This window comes from Strix uralensis, chromosome Z, assembly GCF_047716275.1.
Source record: "Strix uralensis isolate ZFMK-TIS-50842 chromosome Z, bStrUra1, whole genome shotgun sequence".
Classification (NCBI taxonomy): domain Eukaryota; kingdom Metazoa; phylum Chordata; class Aves; order Strigiformes; family Strigidae; genus Strix; species Strix uralensis.
In genome coordinates, this window is record NC_134012.1 from 75,616,529 (window position 1) to 75,637,529 (window position 21,001).

The 21,001-nt window shown below is 39.2% G+C and overlaps 1 protein-coding gene across 4 annotated transcripts in view; it reads left to right on the top strand.

Moving 5' to 3' along the window:
* The window catches only part of PTCH1 (patched 1), a 74,239-nt gene extending 54,322 nt beyond the window's left edge, over positions 1 to 19,917 (top strand). For 3 of the 4 annotated variants that reach the window (XM_074855043.1, XM_074855042.1, XM_074855044.1), the window contains 8 exons: positions 1,978 to 2,161; positions 3,797 to 4,077; positions 5,615 to 5,752; positions 8,701 to 8,843; positions 11,806 to 11,905; positions 13,265 to 13,519; positions 14,582 to 15,110; positions 16,714 to 19,917. In XM_074855043.1, coding sequence (XP_074711144.1) covers positions 1,978 to 2,161; positions 3,797 to 4,077; positions 5,615 to 5,752; positions 8,701 to 8,843; positions 11,806 to 11,905; positions 13,265 to 13,519; positions 14,582 to 15,109 — 1,629 coding nt within the window. In that variant the 3' untranslated portion in view covers position 15,110; positions 16,714 to 19,917. Of the gene's footprint in view, positions 1 to 1,977; positions 2,162 to 3,796; positions 4,078 to 5,614; positions 5,753 to 8,700; positions 8,844 to 11,606; positions 11,624 to 11,805; positions 11,906 to 13,264; positions 13,520 to 14,581; positions 15,111 to 16,713 lie in introns of those variants that run through there. The other variant, XR_012626960.1, reaches the window with a different exon arrangement.
* The last annotated feature ends 1,084 nt before the right edge of the window (positions 19,918 to 21,001 follow it).

Sequence of the window (21,001 nt, forward strand, 5' to 3'; positions counted from 1 at the left end):
TCCCTTTTTTTTCATCTTGATGAATTGAATGCCTGAGTTACACCTTACTACATGGCATCACTGACTTTGCTGAAGCCACTTGTTAGCTGCAGTCTGGCCTGTGCTGCAAAGTGTTCAAAATCAACACTGTGAATACCTGCTCTTGATTATTACTGGTTGGCGTGTGTACAGTGCTTCTCCTGTGTCAGATACACTCGGTTTCCACTGAAATTGTTGTGAAGAATGCTTTGCTGCATCCATAGGTAGATGGAGTCTGGTCCTGTGCCAGACAGAGCCAAGGTTAGCGTTATTGGCCTAAGTGGCATTGTTTGTGATCTGAATCAGATTGCCTTATAGGGTTGACCTCTGCTCAGCTTTCTGCTGTGGCTTTGAATCTAGCATTTGCAATGACTTGGTTACTTCCTACCAATTTATGCAAAACATAACATTTAAAAAAAGTTGTTGGTGAATGGTAGTGGAAGGGGACTGAAATCATTACATGCTGTATCATATTCTTGTACAATCATCTCTAAATACAGCTAACCTGTTGTAGAACTCAGAATGGCAGTTGTTTGAGCTGCCTAAATAAAATATGTCTGAGGTTCTTTTACAAGGTTGTCACAGCATATGACTGCATTTGGTGTAGCCATAGGTAAGTGGAAATACATTAGGTTTGACTCTTTACACTAAAATTAGATTTCAAACCTCTAAGAAGAAATTCTGCAATAACCTAACTTCTCTTCTAGAGTCATCATTGACTTGCTGTGCTTTCAGGCAGAAAAATAGTCTTTTTAATGACCTTCTTGGCAGATCTGCTTATTGTCTTTTTTTTCTGGCATCAAAGGTGGCAGGTTTACAGAGTACATTGTTCAAGCTATGGTGTGTAAAACACACTGCTGTTTAGCAACATGCAGCATGCTGTTGGGTTTGAATGAAGCTTCAGCTATGAATTAAGCAAAGAAAGGGAAGTTGAAGAGAAAACCTTCAGTGAGATTTTGTTTAGCAGAGTGTACCAGGTACACCGTAGAACAAATGCGATTGGACTGCAGCTGCTGATATAATTTCCTGTGCCTGGGAGGGAGAAAAGTGCGGTGCACCCACAGGGGCTGAGCGCTGTACTGTGCAGTTCCAGAGACAGCTTGAAGACATACAGTTGTTGCATATCCTGTGGACTAATTGAATCCAGATCCTTGGAATCCAGCTTTTTTTTTTAAACTGCTGTCACTGTTGTTTTTCATTTCATTAAAAAGACCTGAAACTGGAGCTGAGCCAGAATTTTAAATAAAGAAAACAAAAAACCCCAGTAATACTTTTCACCCACAGAGTCCTCTGTCAGATCTCTAGCTGTGCAGGATTTGGCTACAGAACCCTAGAAGTGTACCACTGCTGTTTACCCCACAGATGCATTTGCCCACAGTGACCCAAATAACACAGGGCACTCATCTGCTTTCGTGATGCTGGGCATTTTCTGAATACGTAGGTCATAGGAGGCAAGTGTTAGCAAAATTTATACAGATGTTGTTTTATTTTTATAGCTCTCCTCCATTTACTGGGTGGCATTTCCTTCAGTGTTAACAACAGAGGTTAACTGCACACAGACGTGTATAGGGACTCTTGCCAGGTTTTCTTACCCTGTCTTTAAATATGTTTCTCCAACTTGGTTGTTTTTCACTCTTGGCTGCAGGCTTTCAGAATTTGGATTTAATTGGTTCAGTCTATTCTAGAACCATCTGCTGATTTAGTGGTTATTGTAAATATTATATGAGTACTAATTTATAAATAACCACTTTCTACTGACATTGTAGTTTTTTAGATTTTTTTTTTTGTTGCCAAAAAATAGTTTACTGATAAGTCACTTCAAGTGAAGATTCATACTCTTTTGCTTTTCCCTTCCTATATGTGTGTTGCATCTCCAGGCCATTTGTTGGAAGTTTTACAGCAAGAGCCCCGAAAGCAAAACTCGTTCTGAAACACTTCTAATTTTTTCCATTTTTGCAGTTGACTAAACAGCGTCTGGTGGATGCAGATGGAATCATTAACCCAAATGCTTTCTACATCTACCTGACAGCCTGGGTCAGCAATGACCCTGTGGCCTATGCTGCCTCACAAGCCAACATCCGGCCTCACCGCCCGGAGTGGGTCCATGACAAAGCAGACTATATGCCAGAAACAAGGCTAAGAAGTAAGTAGCATTTCATCTCAATGTCTTACAGTTTACCTAAGTGCCCCCACTCCTTCCTTCAAGAACCAGTAACTCTATAGTTGGCTGATGCTGCACAGGGCTCAGAAGTGTAAACAGGACAATAGTGTTACTCTGCCTTAGGAGACCCATGCACTACTGCAAATATGGCACCACTGCAGGGCTTTATCGTTTCGAAAAATTAGTTTTATAACAGTTCAAAGCTCTAAAAACTTCCAGTAAGCATTGCTTTTTAGTGTCACCTGATAGTTCTGTCTGGGAGAAACAGAATCACGCAGAATCACAGAATCATCTAGGTTGGAAAGGACCTTGAAGATCATCCAGTCCAACTGTTAACCTGGCACTGACATTTCCCAACTACACCATATCCCTAAGCGCTATGTCGACACAGACGCCTGGAGATGGCTTGAAATTCCTGCCTATGTCATTCTGAAATTCCATCACTGAGATTATATCATGTTTATCCTCAATTCTTAGTACCTAAGGGATTTTTATCAAGTTAGCTCATATGCTAAGCTACCAACACTGGTATGGTACAAGAGCTGCTTAGGTAGGGGAGCAGTCCCATTCCATGCCATTCACTGTCTTCTGAGCACCAATGCCAGTTGGCATTGCTTTGCTTCACTTTTCAATTTATTGAGAGGATTGCTAGTTGGACACCAGTGGGGAAGGGCATGTAGGGAAGGACTGGTGTGCTTGGAAATGTGATTGGGTAACCAGCTAGCCATGCTTCAGTGTATCTGAACCCTAGAGCTTTGTGGCAGTCAGCCAAGTCTTGTCTTAATGAAAATTTATAGTTGAGATTATAATAGGGCAAATCATGTTTAGCAAGTCAACTGAATGACCCTGCAGGGTCTGGAACACACAACGGCAATAACAAAATGCTTGTTGTGCAAGTTTTTTTTTCTTGTCATACAGTAGACTTAGCATTACGCTCAATAAGAAGTATGGAGAGTGTTGGTTTGTCACATTATTAAAGGATAAAAAGTTATGGATTTCCTCAGTAAACCACTACTTTTATACAAATGACTGGCAAAAAAAAGTAATATCAGTAACAGAACATGGATTTCTGAATCTGACTTTAAAAATGGTCAGTGGAAATCTTAAAAACCAACCAGCCTGATTGAGCATAATTCTCTAGTTTTGTGTCAGTGGACCTCAATTAATCTTAGGGAAATGACCTTTGATTTCAAAGGAGCTGCACTGGTGTAAAAGAAGAGTATTTGGACAAAATGTTTAGGGTAATGTGATCTTCTACTTTATATTGTAGTTAGGGATTTTTGGCCAGGTATTCAGTAAGAATCATTGTAACACTGATGAAGGTTGAATACATGTATTGAAATGTATCTGTTAAATTACATAAAATTGTTTGGGGACTTATGTAGACTGTGTTCATCCCATTGCACTGCATGACAAAATGTAATAATCTCCTGTACTGCTTCAGCTTTCAATTTATTGGGGAATTTTTAAAATGTCACTTGTTTCAAAGAAGCAAAATTTAAATTCAACACCTTTAAATATTATGCTGTGGAGAGCAAAGTGTTTTGTTAATCATGCTCTCTCTGTGTATCTTCTTCCTTCCAAACACACGTTTTAACACTGTTACCCTTTTCCTAGTTCCAGCAGCTGAGCCCATAGAATATGCTCAGTTTCCTTTCTACCTCAATGGATTGCGTGAAACTTCTGACTTTGTGGAGGCTATCGAGAAAGTGAGAGCTATCTGTAGTAACTACAGTAGCCTGGGGATCGCCAGCTACCCAAACGGTTACCCGTTTCTGTTTTGGGAGCAGTACATTGGGCTTCGTCACTGGCTCCTCTTATCCATTAGCGTGGTTTTGGCTTGCACGTTTCTGGTGTGTGCCCTCTTCCTCCTAAACCCCTGGACGGCTGGGATCATTGTAAGTTTATTATAAGGGTCTTTGTTGAAGTCAAATTCCTTTCAGCATAGCTCTTGCTGTAGTCGGGAAGGTTTTGTTTATGTCTGGGCCTCTGGTGGAGTATGTATATTGCATCATTCATTATATATTTATTCAACTTGAGGGGGTAGGGTTCATGCTAAAGGTACAAACCTTAATAACCTTAATCCTTTGGCCACCTTTTTTGCAGCTTTAAAGGTTTCTTAGAAAGGTACATAAACTTTTGCCCTTGCTCAGATGCACACTAGCATGAAAAATAAAGACACAGAGGAAAATTAAGAGCTTTTTAAAATACTACAGTTATTTCTAATTATTTATTCCTTCTCCCCTTTTATCAGACATAGTTATTTTTCAAGCCAGCACCTTGTGACTATCTTGCCCGTAAATTTTCCCACTGATTTCTGAATGCAGTCTTTCTGGAAAAACTGAAATGGTTATGTTGTATGGTATACACTGTGGAAAGAGTGTAACTGAGCTATTGAGAAGAAAGAGACATAAAATTATAAACTGAAGAAAATACTCCTCCATGCTTTCTGCAAGGCTCCATAAGCCTCTCAGTAAACATTCAAGTTAAATTGAATGATAATGTTCCTGTGTTTAAATTCCATAAACTATCGTATGGTTTATAAAATGCCAAAAGTAGAAAAGTGTAAAACAGTTACTAGTTTTTGTAATGTACGTTTATACGACAGGTATGTTAAAAGGTAAATGTTTAGTCTAGAATATTTTTCATAGCACTTAATCAAGCAATTTATGTTATTACTCTTGATTCATTAGCTTATAAAATCATTTATTGTAGTGCATACTTTTTTCCCTTGGAAAAGGCATTTATTTTCAGAGTCCACCATTGCTTTTATGTCTATCTTTTTTTCCTGCTTGGCTTTAGCAACTTTTAAAGTTGGTTCTACAGGTTTCCTCCCCTCCCTTTTCCTCAATTTTTTTTACAAGGTAGATGAAAGAAAAATAAAAGCTTTCCCTTAGATTTAACTGTTTGCTTTGTCTGTGTCAATCCCTCCAAGTATCTTAAAAGCTCAGAGCCCCTCTGTAACCCGAAACGCATCAGCTGATTATGGCATTCACTTTCTTCTGGGCTTTAAACCTATTCAAATGTCATTCTCACTCACATTTGCAGTTCTACAAAAAGAATTCTACTACAGGTAGTTGAAAGTTACTTTTTCTGGAAGGATTGTCCAAGAAACAGGTGAAAAAGAAAAAATGTATGTTTGAGGGGGCATCCATGATAAGGAAGAATAAATTGTTTTTCAGATCACTGATAAATTGTAACCAATACAAAATTGATGCTTGGACCATTAACCGGTTCTCAGGAGTGTAATTTAAACTGTCTCCTTAGCAAGTCATTGCCATTGAGCACAACAAAACAAGGAAAAGCAGCTTGTCTTTGGGAATATAGGATGGCTTTGAGGAGTATGGTTTATAGTCACCATGTTGTTTTGAAATACCTTTCTTTTCATTTGTCTGGAGTGTACAAAGTTACTAACAGCTGTTTGAAATCATCTAGGTGGTCGTGCTGGCTCTGATGACTGTGGAGCTGTTTGGCATGATGGGTCTAATTGGAATAAAGCTGAGTGCAGTGCCTGTGGTTATCCTGATTGCTTCTGTTGGCATTGGTGTGGAATTCACTGTTCATGTTGCTTTGGTACGTAAAATCAGGAAGCATTTTCAAAATACTTTAAAATGATGGCAATGTTAGGATCACAAATCAGTGACATGTCTCTTAGAAGAAAATTGGTCACAAACAGTTTTGTACATGTTTCAGTTTGTCTTGATAGAACAGAGTTGATCTTGATGAGATAGTTCTTCACTATTGAGTCAGTCTCCCAGGAGATAAGAGGCGATACATTACCTATGATAACTAGTTGTCTGAGTGATGCAAATGCACAGACAAAGCAGAACTCTTAATGTACCTTACTTCCGTCCAGACTCTTCTGGTTCTTGTCTACAGCCTCACTGTTGCCTCAGTGCGATGTAGCTGTTTGTTCCCTCTTGCATGTAGATTCTGTATCTCGTGAAAGAGAAGGCTTTAAAGGAGATTTTTCAAAACCACATATAGTGTCATTTGATCTCTCTGAACCACTAAAATTTGAATGTATTTGGACTCATTTTCCACTTGAAAAATCTGCACCACCCATCAGCTATTAATAGTGGGCACAACCACAGAGTCTGTAGGAAAATAGTTTTGCAGTGTAATGAAGAGGAGCAGAGGGGGGGAAAAGTATGTTTTATGTAAGGATACTCAACGTTTTCAAGATTAAGTGTCCAAATCTAGAGTGCACCTCCTCACCCAGCTTAGCTAACCTGATGTGCAAAAATGTGTAGGAATGACAAGTGCACTTGCAAGGGGGCAGTTTTGCTTGTTCAAGATATGCAGAACTCATCTTGCTTTATTTGATGACAAATAATAAAGCGCTATTTTTCTGTGTTCACATTTGACAGTGTCAGCACTGATCTTTCCAACATTCTGCACACTCATCTTAAGTCGTCTTCCTATAAGGCTATTCTAATCAATATTTCAGAATAGTTTAAGGATATCATTGTCTTCATGGATTTGAATTTTACTATATTAAAAAGTAGGAAAGGATGAGTATATATATTTAAGATAATTTCAGGGAGGAGGTGCTTGTAGTCTACCATAACCTCTAATATATTAGTACTGTAGCAATCCAAAAAGAATTGAAGGGAGGGGGCTGGAAAGTGGTGGTGACGTTGGATGGGAATGCAACAGCCCTTCTAGACTCAAAAGGAGCACTGGTAGGCTGCTGAGAGGATCTGGTGACAGTGAAAAAGAGAGAAGGTACTAATGGGGATCTTAGCACACTGGAAATGGCCAAAACCTCAGAACACTTTGTAGATGATGTACAGAGTTGGGGCACATAAAGTGGCAGGATGGAAAGAATAAGAAATTCATAGGGGAAGTAGGGTAGGGTTACAGAGGAGCAATTGGATCCCTGAAGTCTTTTTTCCCCTACTGCTATCAATAGGCTTTAGGAGGTAAACCTGTTTGCTGGGACTTGCAATAGTTTGGGAATTGTCAGAAACTAATGGTGTACAAGAGAAAGAAAGAAATGACAGATTCTTAGAATTGAAGATTTAAAACAGGAAAACTGTAATAAAAAAGGACAAAACAGTTGTTTCTGAATGGGAGAAAACTAACCTAATTTACAGGAGAGAGAGAGAGAGATGTAAATACAAGTTACCTGTGGCTGAAGGTAAAATGCCAAGCAAACTGAAAATTGCATTTTTTGACACATTGACTAGTAGACCTCAAATGATAGCAGCAGTCCTGACCTTCACAGAACTTCCTTCATATAAAGAGTCAAACCACTGTTGCATAAACAAAAAAGGCAATGCCGGCACTGTTGATACAGAACTTAATGGAACTCGATTAAGAGTGATTCACAGTCCACTTGTGGCTCAGTTCTCTGCTATCGCCTGTGAATTGTGACCTCAGTTTTTTTAATTCTGCAAATAAATTCTGAATCAATAGTAGACTCTTGTATTATGCATCCTTTAATTACACACATATACATATGTTTATATAACTTGTTAATATACTTGTGGGTCAGATCCCATTGCTCCCATTCATGTGAGTCCTCTCATTGACAGCTGCCTTTGCACTGAGAGGTATTCTTTATGCATTTATGTATATACGAATGTAAAATGTCCTGGATACTAGTTTTCCACAGACCACTTTTAATCCAATACTAGAGATTAATAATACATGGTTTGGCTACCTACGGAAGTGAGGGTTGGGGATCTCACTCTACATGTACCCATTTTTGGTCTGCTTGTCCCACCAAGTAACTTTTTAATGTGTTGACTGATTTGAACCCGGATTTGTCAGATAAGTGAAAATAGAGAAGAGAGACTGAAATTCCAGGACCAAGAAGAAGATAGCTGCTTGAGCTCATATCTTAATAGGCAGTAGAGAATTTCCGTTATAAATCACAGGAATAAGATCAACCAGGTTCTTGTCTTCTTAAACCCTTAAGTCATACACAAACAAGACAAATTCATACGAAACAACAGCATTTGAGTGTTTTTGATACAGCTTGTTCACTAAGGAGTTGGAGGGAGAAAGACATTTCACTAGTCACTGCTGCTCAGGCACCACTGTGTTCAGTGCTATTCCACGGGCTATTTTATATGTATAGGCCTGCTAGGTTTGAAGTAGTAGAAGTTGAAAAAACAGTTTGAATGAAATAAAAGTGTTAAAAAAAGTTGTGGAAGCCATGGCCCCACGAGAGTGAGAGGAGTACCCCTGTAATTTTGACACTTGTATCTTTGTAGATAGAAATAAGCAAAACTGGAAACAAAAGCCTACTGATGCAAGCAGGCATTGTTTCCAGAATTATTACTATGGCTTGATTCTGTAATTGGTGCTTACTCTGGTCATGTGACATCAGCAGCAGCTATCTGGTATGACTGCAGAAACAGGCCTTCTCTTGAAGGTTAGCCAGCTGTAGAGATACTTTCACAAACCATAGTTTGAAGTAATTAACTGGCGAAAAACTGTGCATACTATGGAGAGGCTGTTTGGAAGGTTGTATGCATCTGTCTAATGAAATGGATTTCATTGTTTTACAGGCATTTTTAACTGCCATAGGAGACAGGAACCATAGGGCTGTCCTTGCATTGGAACACATGTTTGCACCAGTGCTGGATGGGGCTGTGTCCACTCTGCTTGGAGTGTTAATGCTCGCAGGATCAGAGTTTGATTTTATTGTCAGGTAAAGCATTTGTGTGAGTCTTGACTTTCTTTTAAAATAAAAATAAGCATGCTTTTAATTTTTAGTCACTTCAGCATATCTGTCATTTTATTACTGTGCATGGTGTGTCAAGCGTGCTTACCTCATGATCCTGCTTTCCCTCTGTTTACTTACTCCTTGTTACATGCTAGACATCGTAGTGTTTCCGTTGCTGGTATTAAAATCTGTTTCCAGGAAAATCTGATGCCCAGCATGAGAGAACACAAAAATGGGCCTCTTTAGCAAGGTTAGCTAATTCTGGGTTTGAGTCAGTTCAAAGCATCTAGTATTGTCCAGTATTAGCTAAGTTTGACCTTTAACCTTTAGGTCCTCCAGACTTCTTTTATGCACAACAATTTGCGTGCGAAGGACACGTGAACCTACAAACATGATGCAAGTGTGCTGCAAGTTTCTCTCTCTGGGCCTTCTCCTTCTATCATTATGTGAGGTTTACAGCAATATATAATAGGTCCTGTTTGGGAGCCCTGTTTGGAAGCTTGGGAATCATAAGTTTGAACACAGAACTTCATATTAAAATTTTGTAAAGCAAAGTCTGAAGGCCCTTCTGTTTAGAACTCCAGGCAGACTGTTTCTTGTGAATTTAATTAAGAATGAATTTGTCAGCTATGAGAGGAAGGCAAATTTTTCGTTGAGGGGAATTTGAGAAGTGCAATGAAACAGATCCTATTCTATTCCAAATAACCTGTGGAGCGCTGCAAAATGGCTAATCTTAGAAGTAACACAGGTTCTTTGTGGCAAACTACAGCATGAAAAAAAAAAAACCAAACCCTAAAATGGAACTGAGGTAGAACTGGGCCAAAAAAATGCTCTTAAAGATGACTTAACTACTTAGGTAAGCTGGATAGATGACCAGACTTAGCTGACATCCATTTGACAACAAGAACAACAAAATGTCAGAGGCAGGAACTGAGAGGATGGCTGCTAAATCTCATCAGGATTTTTTGTTTATGTATGTAAGAGATCTGAAGAAAGCAGGCAGTTTGCAGTTAGACCTCATGAAACCTACATGAGTATTTTTACTATGCAGGTATTGCATGTCCTGAAATAGAATTTGTATTTTTTTCCCAAGTCAGTATTTTTTACTTTATTTTATTGCTATTGAAGAAATAAGAGAGAATTATTCTTTTAGGGCCTGGTCTTGTAAGGGTTGGAACACTTTGGCATATAGGTTACTTACAGATTTAACCTAAATTTACAGGGGTGCATTTGGTGTGCTACTTTCCTACTGAACAGATGAGATTTTTGGCAAGCACATTTTTGTGTTGTAGCAAATGAAAGATTGTAGCAGCCCTTCACACCAAATTTGGATTGGATATTCTCTCAGTTTATAAAATGAGCTTTTCAACTTTTCAACTTAAGTTATTTTACTTTTTTTGGCCATCAGTTTCTCATTTTCTAGCACAATCTGACTTTAGTTTGCCTTGTTTAAAAAATAAAATAAAATAAACTATGGGAGCCTGAGCATTGTTATAGAGGGTGAGGAAGATCCCAAACTTCCGGAAGGCGATAGATTACTCCGGCAGTGTGGAAGATTAAGTAAATTAACAGACATTGTATACACCAAGTGGTCAGAGCTATAATCCTCCTGTTTATCCTAGTGTTAGATGGATGAGATGTAAATGTTTTTAATGCCTGTTGTTGATGTCTGTCCCAGTATAAAGTTCTGGTGGTTTATGTTACTAAAGTAGATTGGCTTGCTGATTTTTGCTAATGCAGATCAGAAATTTCCAAATGTTTACAATAGCAGGATATTTGTAGTTTTACAGAAGTCTGATATATTTGATCAAATGTGGAAACAGGGAGGCAGTAAAGTTTGTTGCCAGATAGACAATGTAATCAGCAGACCCATTAGTAGCAAACTTGCCCTCCGTTCATCTCCTTTGCCTTCTCCTCCAAGAATTTACCAAGACTGAGTCCTTGAAATCATTAGTTACAACGCAGCCTTAAATTTAGTCTGAGCCCCAGCTGTGCCGAATACCAACTAGCAAGGCTTTCCTTTTGCTGACAGGTTTACCTTGGTATTTATGAAGGATCCCAGACCTTAGCCCTCAGTGGTGGGAAAGGACAACCACTTGTGCACTTTCCTCTTCTTCCATAGTACTTCAGTCTTTATGTTTGAATTGGCTGACGCAAAACAAGAGTATTCAGAGATGCTAAATTGTTCAACAAAAGATTAGCCTGCAATGCAGCTCTGCCATTGTGGAGTGCTCTTACTCAGTACAATGCTGAAGCTTACTCTAGAATGGGCAGCATTTTCTTTGCAGAAAGCGAGTTTCTGTGTTGTAAAAAGGTTGCAATTCGAGCTGTTTGGTAAAACTGGAACTCACAAAATTCTAGGCAGAAAGTTGTGATTAGCGAACAGCAAGGGAAACCCTTACCTGATACACTGGAGGTTTAATTAGAGATTCTGCTGTAAGATGCAGAAGCATTTCACAGTGGATTAGCTGCTGGGAGAAGAGGGCTTCTTTTCCTTCTAGGCTAAATTGTTTAAATTCTACACCCTTCACTTCATTTGTTTGCTTCTGCTGGGTTTTCACTAATGGGGGCCCCTTTTCATTGTATTTGTGCTTTCAATCCATTCAGCTATTCACTGCACATGCCATATTTTTGTGTTTGTGTAACACATTCATAAATAACATTACATGCTTCCAGATTCTGGGAAATTAACAAATGTATTTTTTTTTCTTTCCTTTATCAACTAACACTTTGGGTTGTGGAATGTAGCTTCTCTAAATCAGAAGGTAAAAAACCCCTATATCTGTATATGAAAAGTGGTATAATTATTTAGTACAACATTAGTAATATTTTAGATTTAATTTAGTATGTGTATTATTTTAACATATGTAGAAGTAATTTGTAATCCCTTATTTCTAAGAATATTTGTGGCTATTCTCTCCTCCAAACACCTTAAACCCTACTTCAGGTATTTCTTTGCTGTTTTGGCAATCTTAACCATTCTGGGAGTTCTCAATGGATTGGTACTGCTTCCTGTTCTTCTTTCGTTCTTTGGACCATACCCTGAGGTCAGTAAAATTAATAGTGTACAGAAGAAATAATACTATGCCTGCACCCCTGCCTCCTCCCTGATCACCCCTCCCATTTTAGAAACTTTCATTTTTTAAATTCTCTTGGATTTTTTAGTTTTTAAGTTTCTTGCTCTAGGGTTGTGGGTTTTTTAACCTTATTAAAAGTGCTATTTGTTATTTAGTTGATATTCTTCTACTTATATTTTTAAAGTTTTTTAATAAGTACTGTTTTAGAGGTTGCAGTCAGCAAGCTTGATACAAGTGTAGGATTATGCTTTTAAAAGCATAATGTGACATGCAATCTAGTTTGTAAAATAAGGATTTTCCCCAGTATTTTGCAAAAGACGGTTCGTTTTGTACATGTACCTTCTTCTTTCCTACCTCACTGCTTCTACTGCTTTCCTCAAAATACTTAACTCATCAGACCACCAGGAAGGCCTGTGTGGACCAACATACACCAGTGGTGGTCCACAGACCACACCTTGATAACCATGACCAGTCTGCCAGAAGGTCCCTTCTGTCCAGCTGCCCCTCCCTGCAGTACGCTCTTGGTTTAAGCAACATTTTTGATAGGTGGAAGGCTTCACTTAGATGCTGATGACTCTAGAGTATAAAGCCCAAGTCCAGCAAAAAAAGATTCATAGATACCGAATTTGTATTTGGTTGTTGATTATTCATTACCTACTCTATAGTTAATACAATTACTGCATTATATAGGGCTATCTTTATCACATACTAGTAGAATCAGTGTGCTGTGCTTCATGTGTCTGTATGTATGTATGTGAGTGTACAAGAATAAAACACAAGGTATGTATACAGCACTAGTAATATTTCAGAATTTTTTTAGTATCAATAGAACAGTTTTGACAACAGTGTGTAATCTCTTCTATTTCTAACAGTATACATGACTTGTCCCTTACTCAAGCAGTATATATCGGTGCATATGTTATTACCACATATGTTACTGTTACGTGTTTGTCCATCTCTCTTTGCAAATAGACACTGCCCCATACTTCACATAAACATTTGATGTGATTTTATGAAATCGCTGTTAATGTGTGGTGAAGGGGGAGGGAAGTCCATGTATTATTTTTGTATTTATAAGTGCATGCATGCACACACATACATGCACTTCCCGAGACAATGATACCCAGAAGAATCTGTGTTAATCCTGTTTACATACATATCCACAGATGGAGAACATGTCTCTTTTTCTTTCATTAATTTTTTTAGTTCAATATAAGTGTTCGTCAGAAAACTAGTGCTAAGGTTCTCGTGGCATGGGAAGGTATATTTGGGAGAAGAACATTTGTGTCAATGCTAACTGAATGTTACTGAATGCTTTGGCATTATCAGGTTTCTCCATCCAATGGACGAAACAGATTGCCCACACCGTCTCCTGAGCCACCCCCAAGCATTGTGAGGTTTGCACTGCCACCCGGGCACATAAATAATGCGTCAGATTCCTCTGATTCAGAGTACAGCTCTCAAACCACAGTGTCCGGCATCAGTGAAGAGCTTCATCAGTATGAGGCCACCCAAGGCCCTGGGGCACCAGTCCATCAAGTAATTGTGGAAGCCACTGAGAATCCTGTCTTCGCGAGATCCACTGTAAGTAGCTTGCTTATTGACTGGCAGCAAGGCAAGAAGAGTATTTAGGATTTTTTTAATTTAAATCTATTTATTTTTGTGGAAAGCTCTTTCATATTTCTGGCTGATTATGCTTTGTGACTTTATGCCAAAACTTGTAAGCAGGGATTCCTTTAGAATCAAGTTGTGGGTAAATTGATGGTATATGAAAACAGAGGTCTTTGTCACGTGTAATTGTTGTTACATCATATTGGCACCCGCCACAAGAGAGAGCTCTCCGTCTGTTTGATGACTGTTTTCAGAGAGAGAACAGGGAAGAGATTAAAAGATCCAGACCTCTTCCACATAGCTCCTTGTGGATCAGCATCTCATATACCTCACTCTGACAGCACATTTTGTGGAGAAAGAGTGATAGAGCCTAAAGAAAACAGTTCCAGGATTGTACCAAATCTTGGGCCTGTTGTATCTTGCTACTGGGTTTGCATAACTGCAATTTCAAAGGAAAATGAAAAAGCTCTGTCTCCTACCCCTGCTGATGCTGCATGCTGAGCTGCAATGCGGATCTGTTTTTGTTCAGCAGAGGCCTAGAAATAGGTACAAGCACAGCCACATTTGAAGTTGGTCACGGTTTATTGACTGATGTGGCCGCTGTGCTTCACGCTTTTTACAGAAATCAGAAAACAGATTCCTACAGTCTATACAAACTAGGCTGCTAACATCCTGTGTATGTACCCTGCATGGAATAGAGCCTTTTTCAAATGCCTGCAGTTCTGCTTGCCGAACGAGTTAAGATCAAGTGCTTGTCACCCATTCCTTTGAAAAGAAGGACCAATATGTAGGAAGCTTACAATAATGTTTACAGCTGTCATCCTGTGTTTTTCCAAAGGTATGCTTTCTAGGTTTTATTAACTTCAGACAAAAACTATATGGAAAAATCAACAATTATCAGACTCCAGAACATTACCTTTGCAGAGTTAGAGCCAGGACAGCATTATTATAATTGTTCGCAGCGTAAAATATAAGCGAGCATAGCATTTATTTGCCTCACTTTGTCAGAGGCATAACTGTGCACCTCTCTTTCAGGTGGTTCAGCCAGAGACGAGACATCAATCAAGTCCCAGATTACAATCGAATCCAGAGTCCGGCATGCAGCAGGCATGGCGTCAGGGCAGACAACCCAAACGGGAAGCGAGGGAAGGGCTGCGACCACCTCCTTACTGCCCTCGCAGGGATGCTTTTGAAATTTCTACTGAAGGGCATTCAGGACCTAGCAATAGGGATCGCTTGGGCCACAGGGCTCATTCTCATAACATGAGAAGCCCGGCATTCGGTGCCATGGGCGCCACAGGACCAGCGTACTGCCAGCCTATCACTACTGTGACTGCCTCAGCTTCAGTGACTGTTGCTGTCCACCCTGCGGTGCATAGCCATAGCTCCCGGGGTGGGAGCTTTCCATCCTATGAGGGATACCATGAAGCTGACCATGGGCCATTTGAGGACCCCCATGTGCCTTTTAATGTGCGGTGTGAAAGAAGAAATTCTAAAGTAGAAGTTATAGAACTGCAAGATGTTGAATGTGAGGAAAGGATACCTGGCAACAGCTCACAGTGAGGTAGGTCTGTCTCCTGTAGCTGCAAGCTTTGCCTATGTAAGGCAATGGTGTGATCGAAAGAAAGAGGAAAGATTAAAACTTCTCTGAGGTACCTTTCCTTCAGGTAGGTGTACTCACTGGTCCCTGATCATCTTAAATCTGTTGACCATGAATATAGTACATTTTGCACTAGAAATCAGTTTGGATAAGATAGTACTTTCCAACACTGAGAAGTTATAGGGGATTCAGACATGAACTACTTCCAAGAGTCTTGCAAAGTGGGTAAATATATTGTACAGTCCCAGTTTCCTGGATCAGGAAAATGAAGCAGATGTGTTTTGTAATGTCTTTGTGTAATGACATTGCCTAGGAGAGCATAAAATTGCCAGAGACTTTTAAGACTTGTCCTCTCTTGAATAAAATTCTGTGAAAGAATTTAAGTCCGTAGTAAGGATTGTCTCCCTCTGGAAGATGGGCTGAGTGAGAGGTGGGCAGGCCCCACCATGCGTGGTGCACTGCTGTGCGGCGGGGTGTCCCCTGCGCTTTGGAGGGGCGGTCAGAGACCCACCCAGCAAACTCACACACTGGAGGAGTCCTTGGGCCAATCTTTCCCTTGTTGGGGGCAGCTGCAGTGTCTACTGCAAGTTTGCATAGGGTGGAGCTGACCTAGCAGGGCATTTAATATGTTCCTGTGAAACAATAGATACACCCAAGAACTTGTGAGACTTGATACCTAGATCATTGTCTGTCTTTAGGCTGACAAGAGAAAGTTACAGGAAACAGTGCTGTTTAGAACAGACAGGATATTTTAGCAGATGTTTGAGGAGGGTAAAGCTGTTTGTTTTTCTGAAAATTTTCAATTAATTTTATAGGGAATACTTTGAAGGGGAGAAACCAATTTTGGGGTTTGTGCCTGAAAAACCATTTTTCACTATTCAACTCTGGTTTTTTCTTTTGAGGAAAAGTGGAAGTGTTAAAATAGTTACTTCACTCTGGATCCCTGTTTTCTCTTTCCTTTTCAGAGCTTTTCAGTAACAGACACTAGTTTCACCAGAGCAAGCCATTTTATTTTGGTTGTAGAACTGTTCTATGTGTACATGCGTGCACAAGCATACACACATGGGGAGTTTTGATGGTAATTTTTTGATGACTCATAAAAAATTGCCTTCTGATTTATAAAACATCTCTCCAAACATCTCAAAGTGCAAATAGCCAGAATGCCTTTAGCCTTGCAGCCTAGAAATATGCCAAGTAATAGTATCCTCAGAATAAGGAAATACTTGGACTCAGCTTTTTCAAGGTGAACTGCATGGTAGTACGAGATTCTAAACTGTGCGTGGTATTTGATGTAGCATATTTCTCCTTGAAGTGTTCATTGGTTTTGACTGAATTTGTCACAGGTATCTAAAGGTGGAAACTTAGAAATCAAAGCATATGCATTTTTTTGATTGGCATCAGTATTTCTTTACTGGGAAATTCATGACTGAGATGAAAGCAGAGCCCACATTTCCTGACTGCAAACTGTAACCACAAGAATAATGAAATGAGTTTGGATTAGCTTGATTTGTTTGTTTTTCTTGAACTTTAATGAACATTTGTTTTTCTTATCTCTTTATTTGTAAAGGGTAATAACTGAAGCAAAGAAGAGGCCAAAGATGGAAAACTGTATTTCCAGAACTGCTTGAAGAGAAGTTGTAGAAAAGGACATGCTGCATCAGGACAACAGTTCGCTGTTACTGTAACCTATTGTATTATTTTGTTAAATATTTCTTTAAATATTTAAAAGATGTACACATATGTAATATACAAAAGAACAATGTAAAGTAGTATAATCTGGAGTCATTTGCCTCTGGGCAATAGAATGGGGACAATATTGTGTGTGCTTTGTACTTTTTGTACACTGATCTCTGTGCCACAACTAAGCTTAATCTAGTTCTAAATTTCAGCATAAGTTGCTGCTGCTTAAATATTGTACAATTTACTTGTATAATTCTATGCAAATATTGCTTATGTAATAGGATTTTTTTTAAAAGGTACATGTCTGTTTAAAATATTTTAAATCTGCATATCACAACCCTGTGGTAGTATGAAATGTTACTATTAACTTTCAAACACGCTATGCGTGATAATTTTTAAAATAAGCAGATGTGAAGAAAAGCAAGTTAATCTGGGAGGCTTAAATAGATTTAGCTATGTGCAGGTTTTGTTTTGCTGGGTGTATCCATGTGTGCATCTGGACGTGTGCATGCTTTTGTGTGTATGTTCCTGGTGTACTGTAGTTTCTCTTTTACTGTATGGTAACACTTAGTGGGCTTATAAACCCACTGATGCTGATGTGAGTCTGGCTTTCCCTGCTAGTAGGCACTAGTGAAAATTGTGTTGGTGTTTACCAACATATACCACAGACTGTCATCATCAAAGGCCCAACTGAAATAGAATTGAAGACAGGGAGTTGAGATTTGGGGTTGTGGTTCAGTTTCCCACACTCTTAATGACTTGGTTCACATGTGTTTGGTCAAGTCACTTAACTGTCCCATGCCTCAGTTTCTCATTCTGTAAAATGGGTATAATTACACTTACCTACCTCCCAGGAATCTTGTGAGGCTTAATTACTGTTCTTGTAGTGCTTTGATCTTTTTTTTTGCAAAAGGTGCCAGGTAAGTGCAAACACTATAACCATTATTTTTTCACTTCCAAAGGTGCTGGATATTGAGAGGTGCTGGTGGTTATAGAAATTCAATGAGCATATGCCTTATTTTGATATTGATACTATGAGTGGCATTAGAAGCTGGATAATTGAGTTGTTTGATGGTGAGCCACAGCTCAGCTGTGTCCTTACAGCATTGAAAGCAGTATCTTTGGTCACCTTATTTTCATGTCAGGAAGGAAGTTAATTGTAAGTGATAAAAGTCAAATGGAAGGATTAAAAAAAATCTATTTTCACTTTTTAAATATAAATGGCTTTCTGATGGGTCCAGGACTGTAATGACACATAAGGCCTGTAATGACAGGTAAGGCCTGGGGTGTTCTTTTCTCTATTGTTTGTGTTTTCCCATGCTGCATTGGCACTTTTAATTAAAACAGCTAAACTGGGATCTCTTTGCGAAACTAATTTAGCTTTTTGTATTATTATTTTTAAAGGGGATATCTGCAGGTGAAGGGTCTGAAAAAACACTACTACAATCTCTGTTTCCATTGGAAACAAACCCTAAGAATGGAGAATCTTAATTTTAAATAATAGAACAAAAGTTTTCATTATCTCTGTCTTCCTCTTCATCTTTTTTCTGCCCTCTCCAAGCTGTTTTTTAGAGCAGGTAGATGTTCAATTGTGTATTCAGAGCCAAACACACACAACCAATATTCAGTTTCTAAACACAGCAGTGGTAGGGCTTTTCTTTAAGTACAGTGTCTGAACAGCAGTGGCCAATTCTTTGATGGAAAAGTGTTTTTCTCCAGTGGCTTCAGGGAGTCTATCTTTGCCCACAGACCTTGCCAGCATAATGAATGGGGATAATTAAAATGCACAAATTTCCATGTCTTTTTTGCTCACTTGAAAACACTTTGATATGAGGCACTTGTTTACAGATCTCCAATGTGAAAGCTCAAAGAGCAGGTGGTGAGAGCCTGGTGTCAGTCCCGTGATACATAAGCTACTGTTTCAGTGCACACTAAGGGTTAATGTTGCAACTGCCTACTGGTCCAGTTCACTGTCTAACATGAAAACTCCTAATGACAAAAAGACAAGGGGCCCCAGTTTAGCAGTAGCAGCATAGTGACCTCAGATCATACAAACTCTGCAACAAAACTGTATGATACTAATTGGAAGCTGCCTTCAGCTGCCAAGCGTGTGCGCTCCCATGTCAGAGGTCGGCAGGGCTCCCACTGACACCACCGCTGCCGCGGGCTGCCTCGCTCCCTCCTCTTCCTCAGGAGGGAAGGGGGCCAGGGCAAGCTGCGCTGCCTCCCGCCTGCCCCTGCCCAAGTCCTCCTGTGTGCTTGTGTGTGGGTGAGCTGTCTGCTGCTTCGTGCACAGTGTAGACCACCTTCTCCGATAGTCACATTGGCAAGGGGAGAACTCAGTGGCTGGCAACATCTATTTTGTTTTGGTTTTGTTTTTTGACTTTTTTAATCATGGGTGATATTTATATTTTTGTATCATAAGAATGTTTTCTTACAGTATTTGTCATGCCAGTTTATAACAAACGATGCAGGGATTTTATTTCTATTGGAAACACTATTACAGCTATGTTTTTACTGTTTAATGGATTTTTATTTGTATAGAGTGCTTACTAATGTTAAATAGGAAAGAGTATATAACATTTACATTAAGGACTCGTAGCTTTCAGCATAAGGAGTTAAAAGGAAAAAATATTCAAACTGGGTCTCATTTCCTGCCTGTTTTGGTAGGAGTGGGTTTGTGTCATTTCAGTTACAAAGATAAAATTATGCCATATAACTTATTTATATGAAAATTTATTTTTGTAGTGTACATAGTAGTCATCAAGTCTTTTGACAGAAGTATATTTTTAAAGAGTTTATATGTAATGATGATACCATTATGTTTTGGAACACTGCTGAGATACAATTACGGTGCACACTTTTCCTTGTAAACCCCCTGGCAGAAAAGAAAGTGTTTAACAGTGTTAAGAGACAAAGAGAGTGTGAATATTCATACAATTCTGAACTGTGTTTTAGTTACCATTTGTGATCTAGTGTGGTTCTCATTTTTAACTTTGAATGGAAATTGTACAAACTCTCTAAATATTAATGTTCAAACACTGATAGAAATGCTAACATGAATAAAAAATATTATAACTTATTGGTTACGGATTTGGTTGTTTATAGAATGCTTCTTTATGTACTACTAAGCTGTGCAAGTACAATCATGCAATCATTCTGATTCGGAGCATGAATTTGGGATGGTTTAGTATTCGGGATGTTTGGGAGATTCAGATTTGCCCATTTTGGAGCAGGAGCCAATTCTAAAATCCTCTGTAAATTGTAACACGCTGGTGTATGTCTGTCTGTTGATTCTGCTACCCTTGTTATGTCTCAGGGTGTGGGTTTAGGATTGGATTATACCTTTCATTCTAAGTCTGAACCAATAATTTTGTGTAGACTTTGAACCCTTGGGTAATGCAGTTTATGTACAAGTTATTCCTGCTTAGAAGTGGGAGGAAATTCTTTGGTTTTTTTCCATCTCTCTGGTTGCTCCCTAAATTGGATTAGAGAATTAGTCTAATTTTCCCACTTTGTGGAACAAAAAAATAAATAAACATGGAGTTCTGAAAACTACAGTACTCCATAAGAAGGGAAAATTGACAAAACTCCTCCCAGGAGGTGTGCTAGTGACTGCAAGCCAGGGTCCAGGTCCCTGTGCCCTGTGCAAGCACCGCTTGGGAAGGAGGGGAGACTACTGTGGGCAGTAGGGTGAAGGTTATAAGTAGCAACGTATGTCTGAAGTCACGTGCATCATAAACCTCAGTGTGGTTTATCCTGTGCAAACATACTCTGCTGAGCATCCACCAAAGTGCCACAGAGCCAGCAATCCTTCACTTTATCCTATAACCCTTTGGTGATTTTTTTCATGAGTCTTCTAAACTTCTCAGAAACAAAAAGCCCAAACATGTCTTGGGATAATTTGTAGTTCAGCCTCTACTTTTCATGGTCAGAGGAAATACACCAACAACTTTTTATTTTATGTTTTCTGGAATATTAACCAGAAAAAAAATCAGTTAAAGGACTTGAACTACAAAACTCCTGCACATATTTTTTTATTACTCAGAATGCTGTCCTCAGATCCTCGGGACTGAGTCAGGTTGCAGATTGGGCCTTAAGGGGGCTACAGCCTGTGAGAACAGTGGCCACTGAAGTCTTGCATTAGCTCAACTCACTGACTTTGCCTTTTGTGT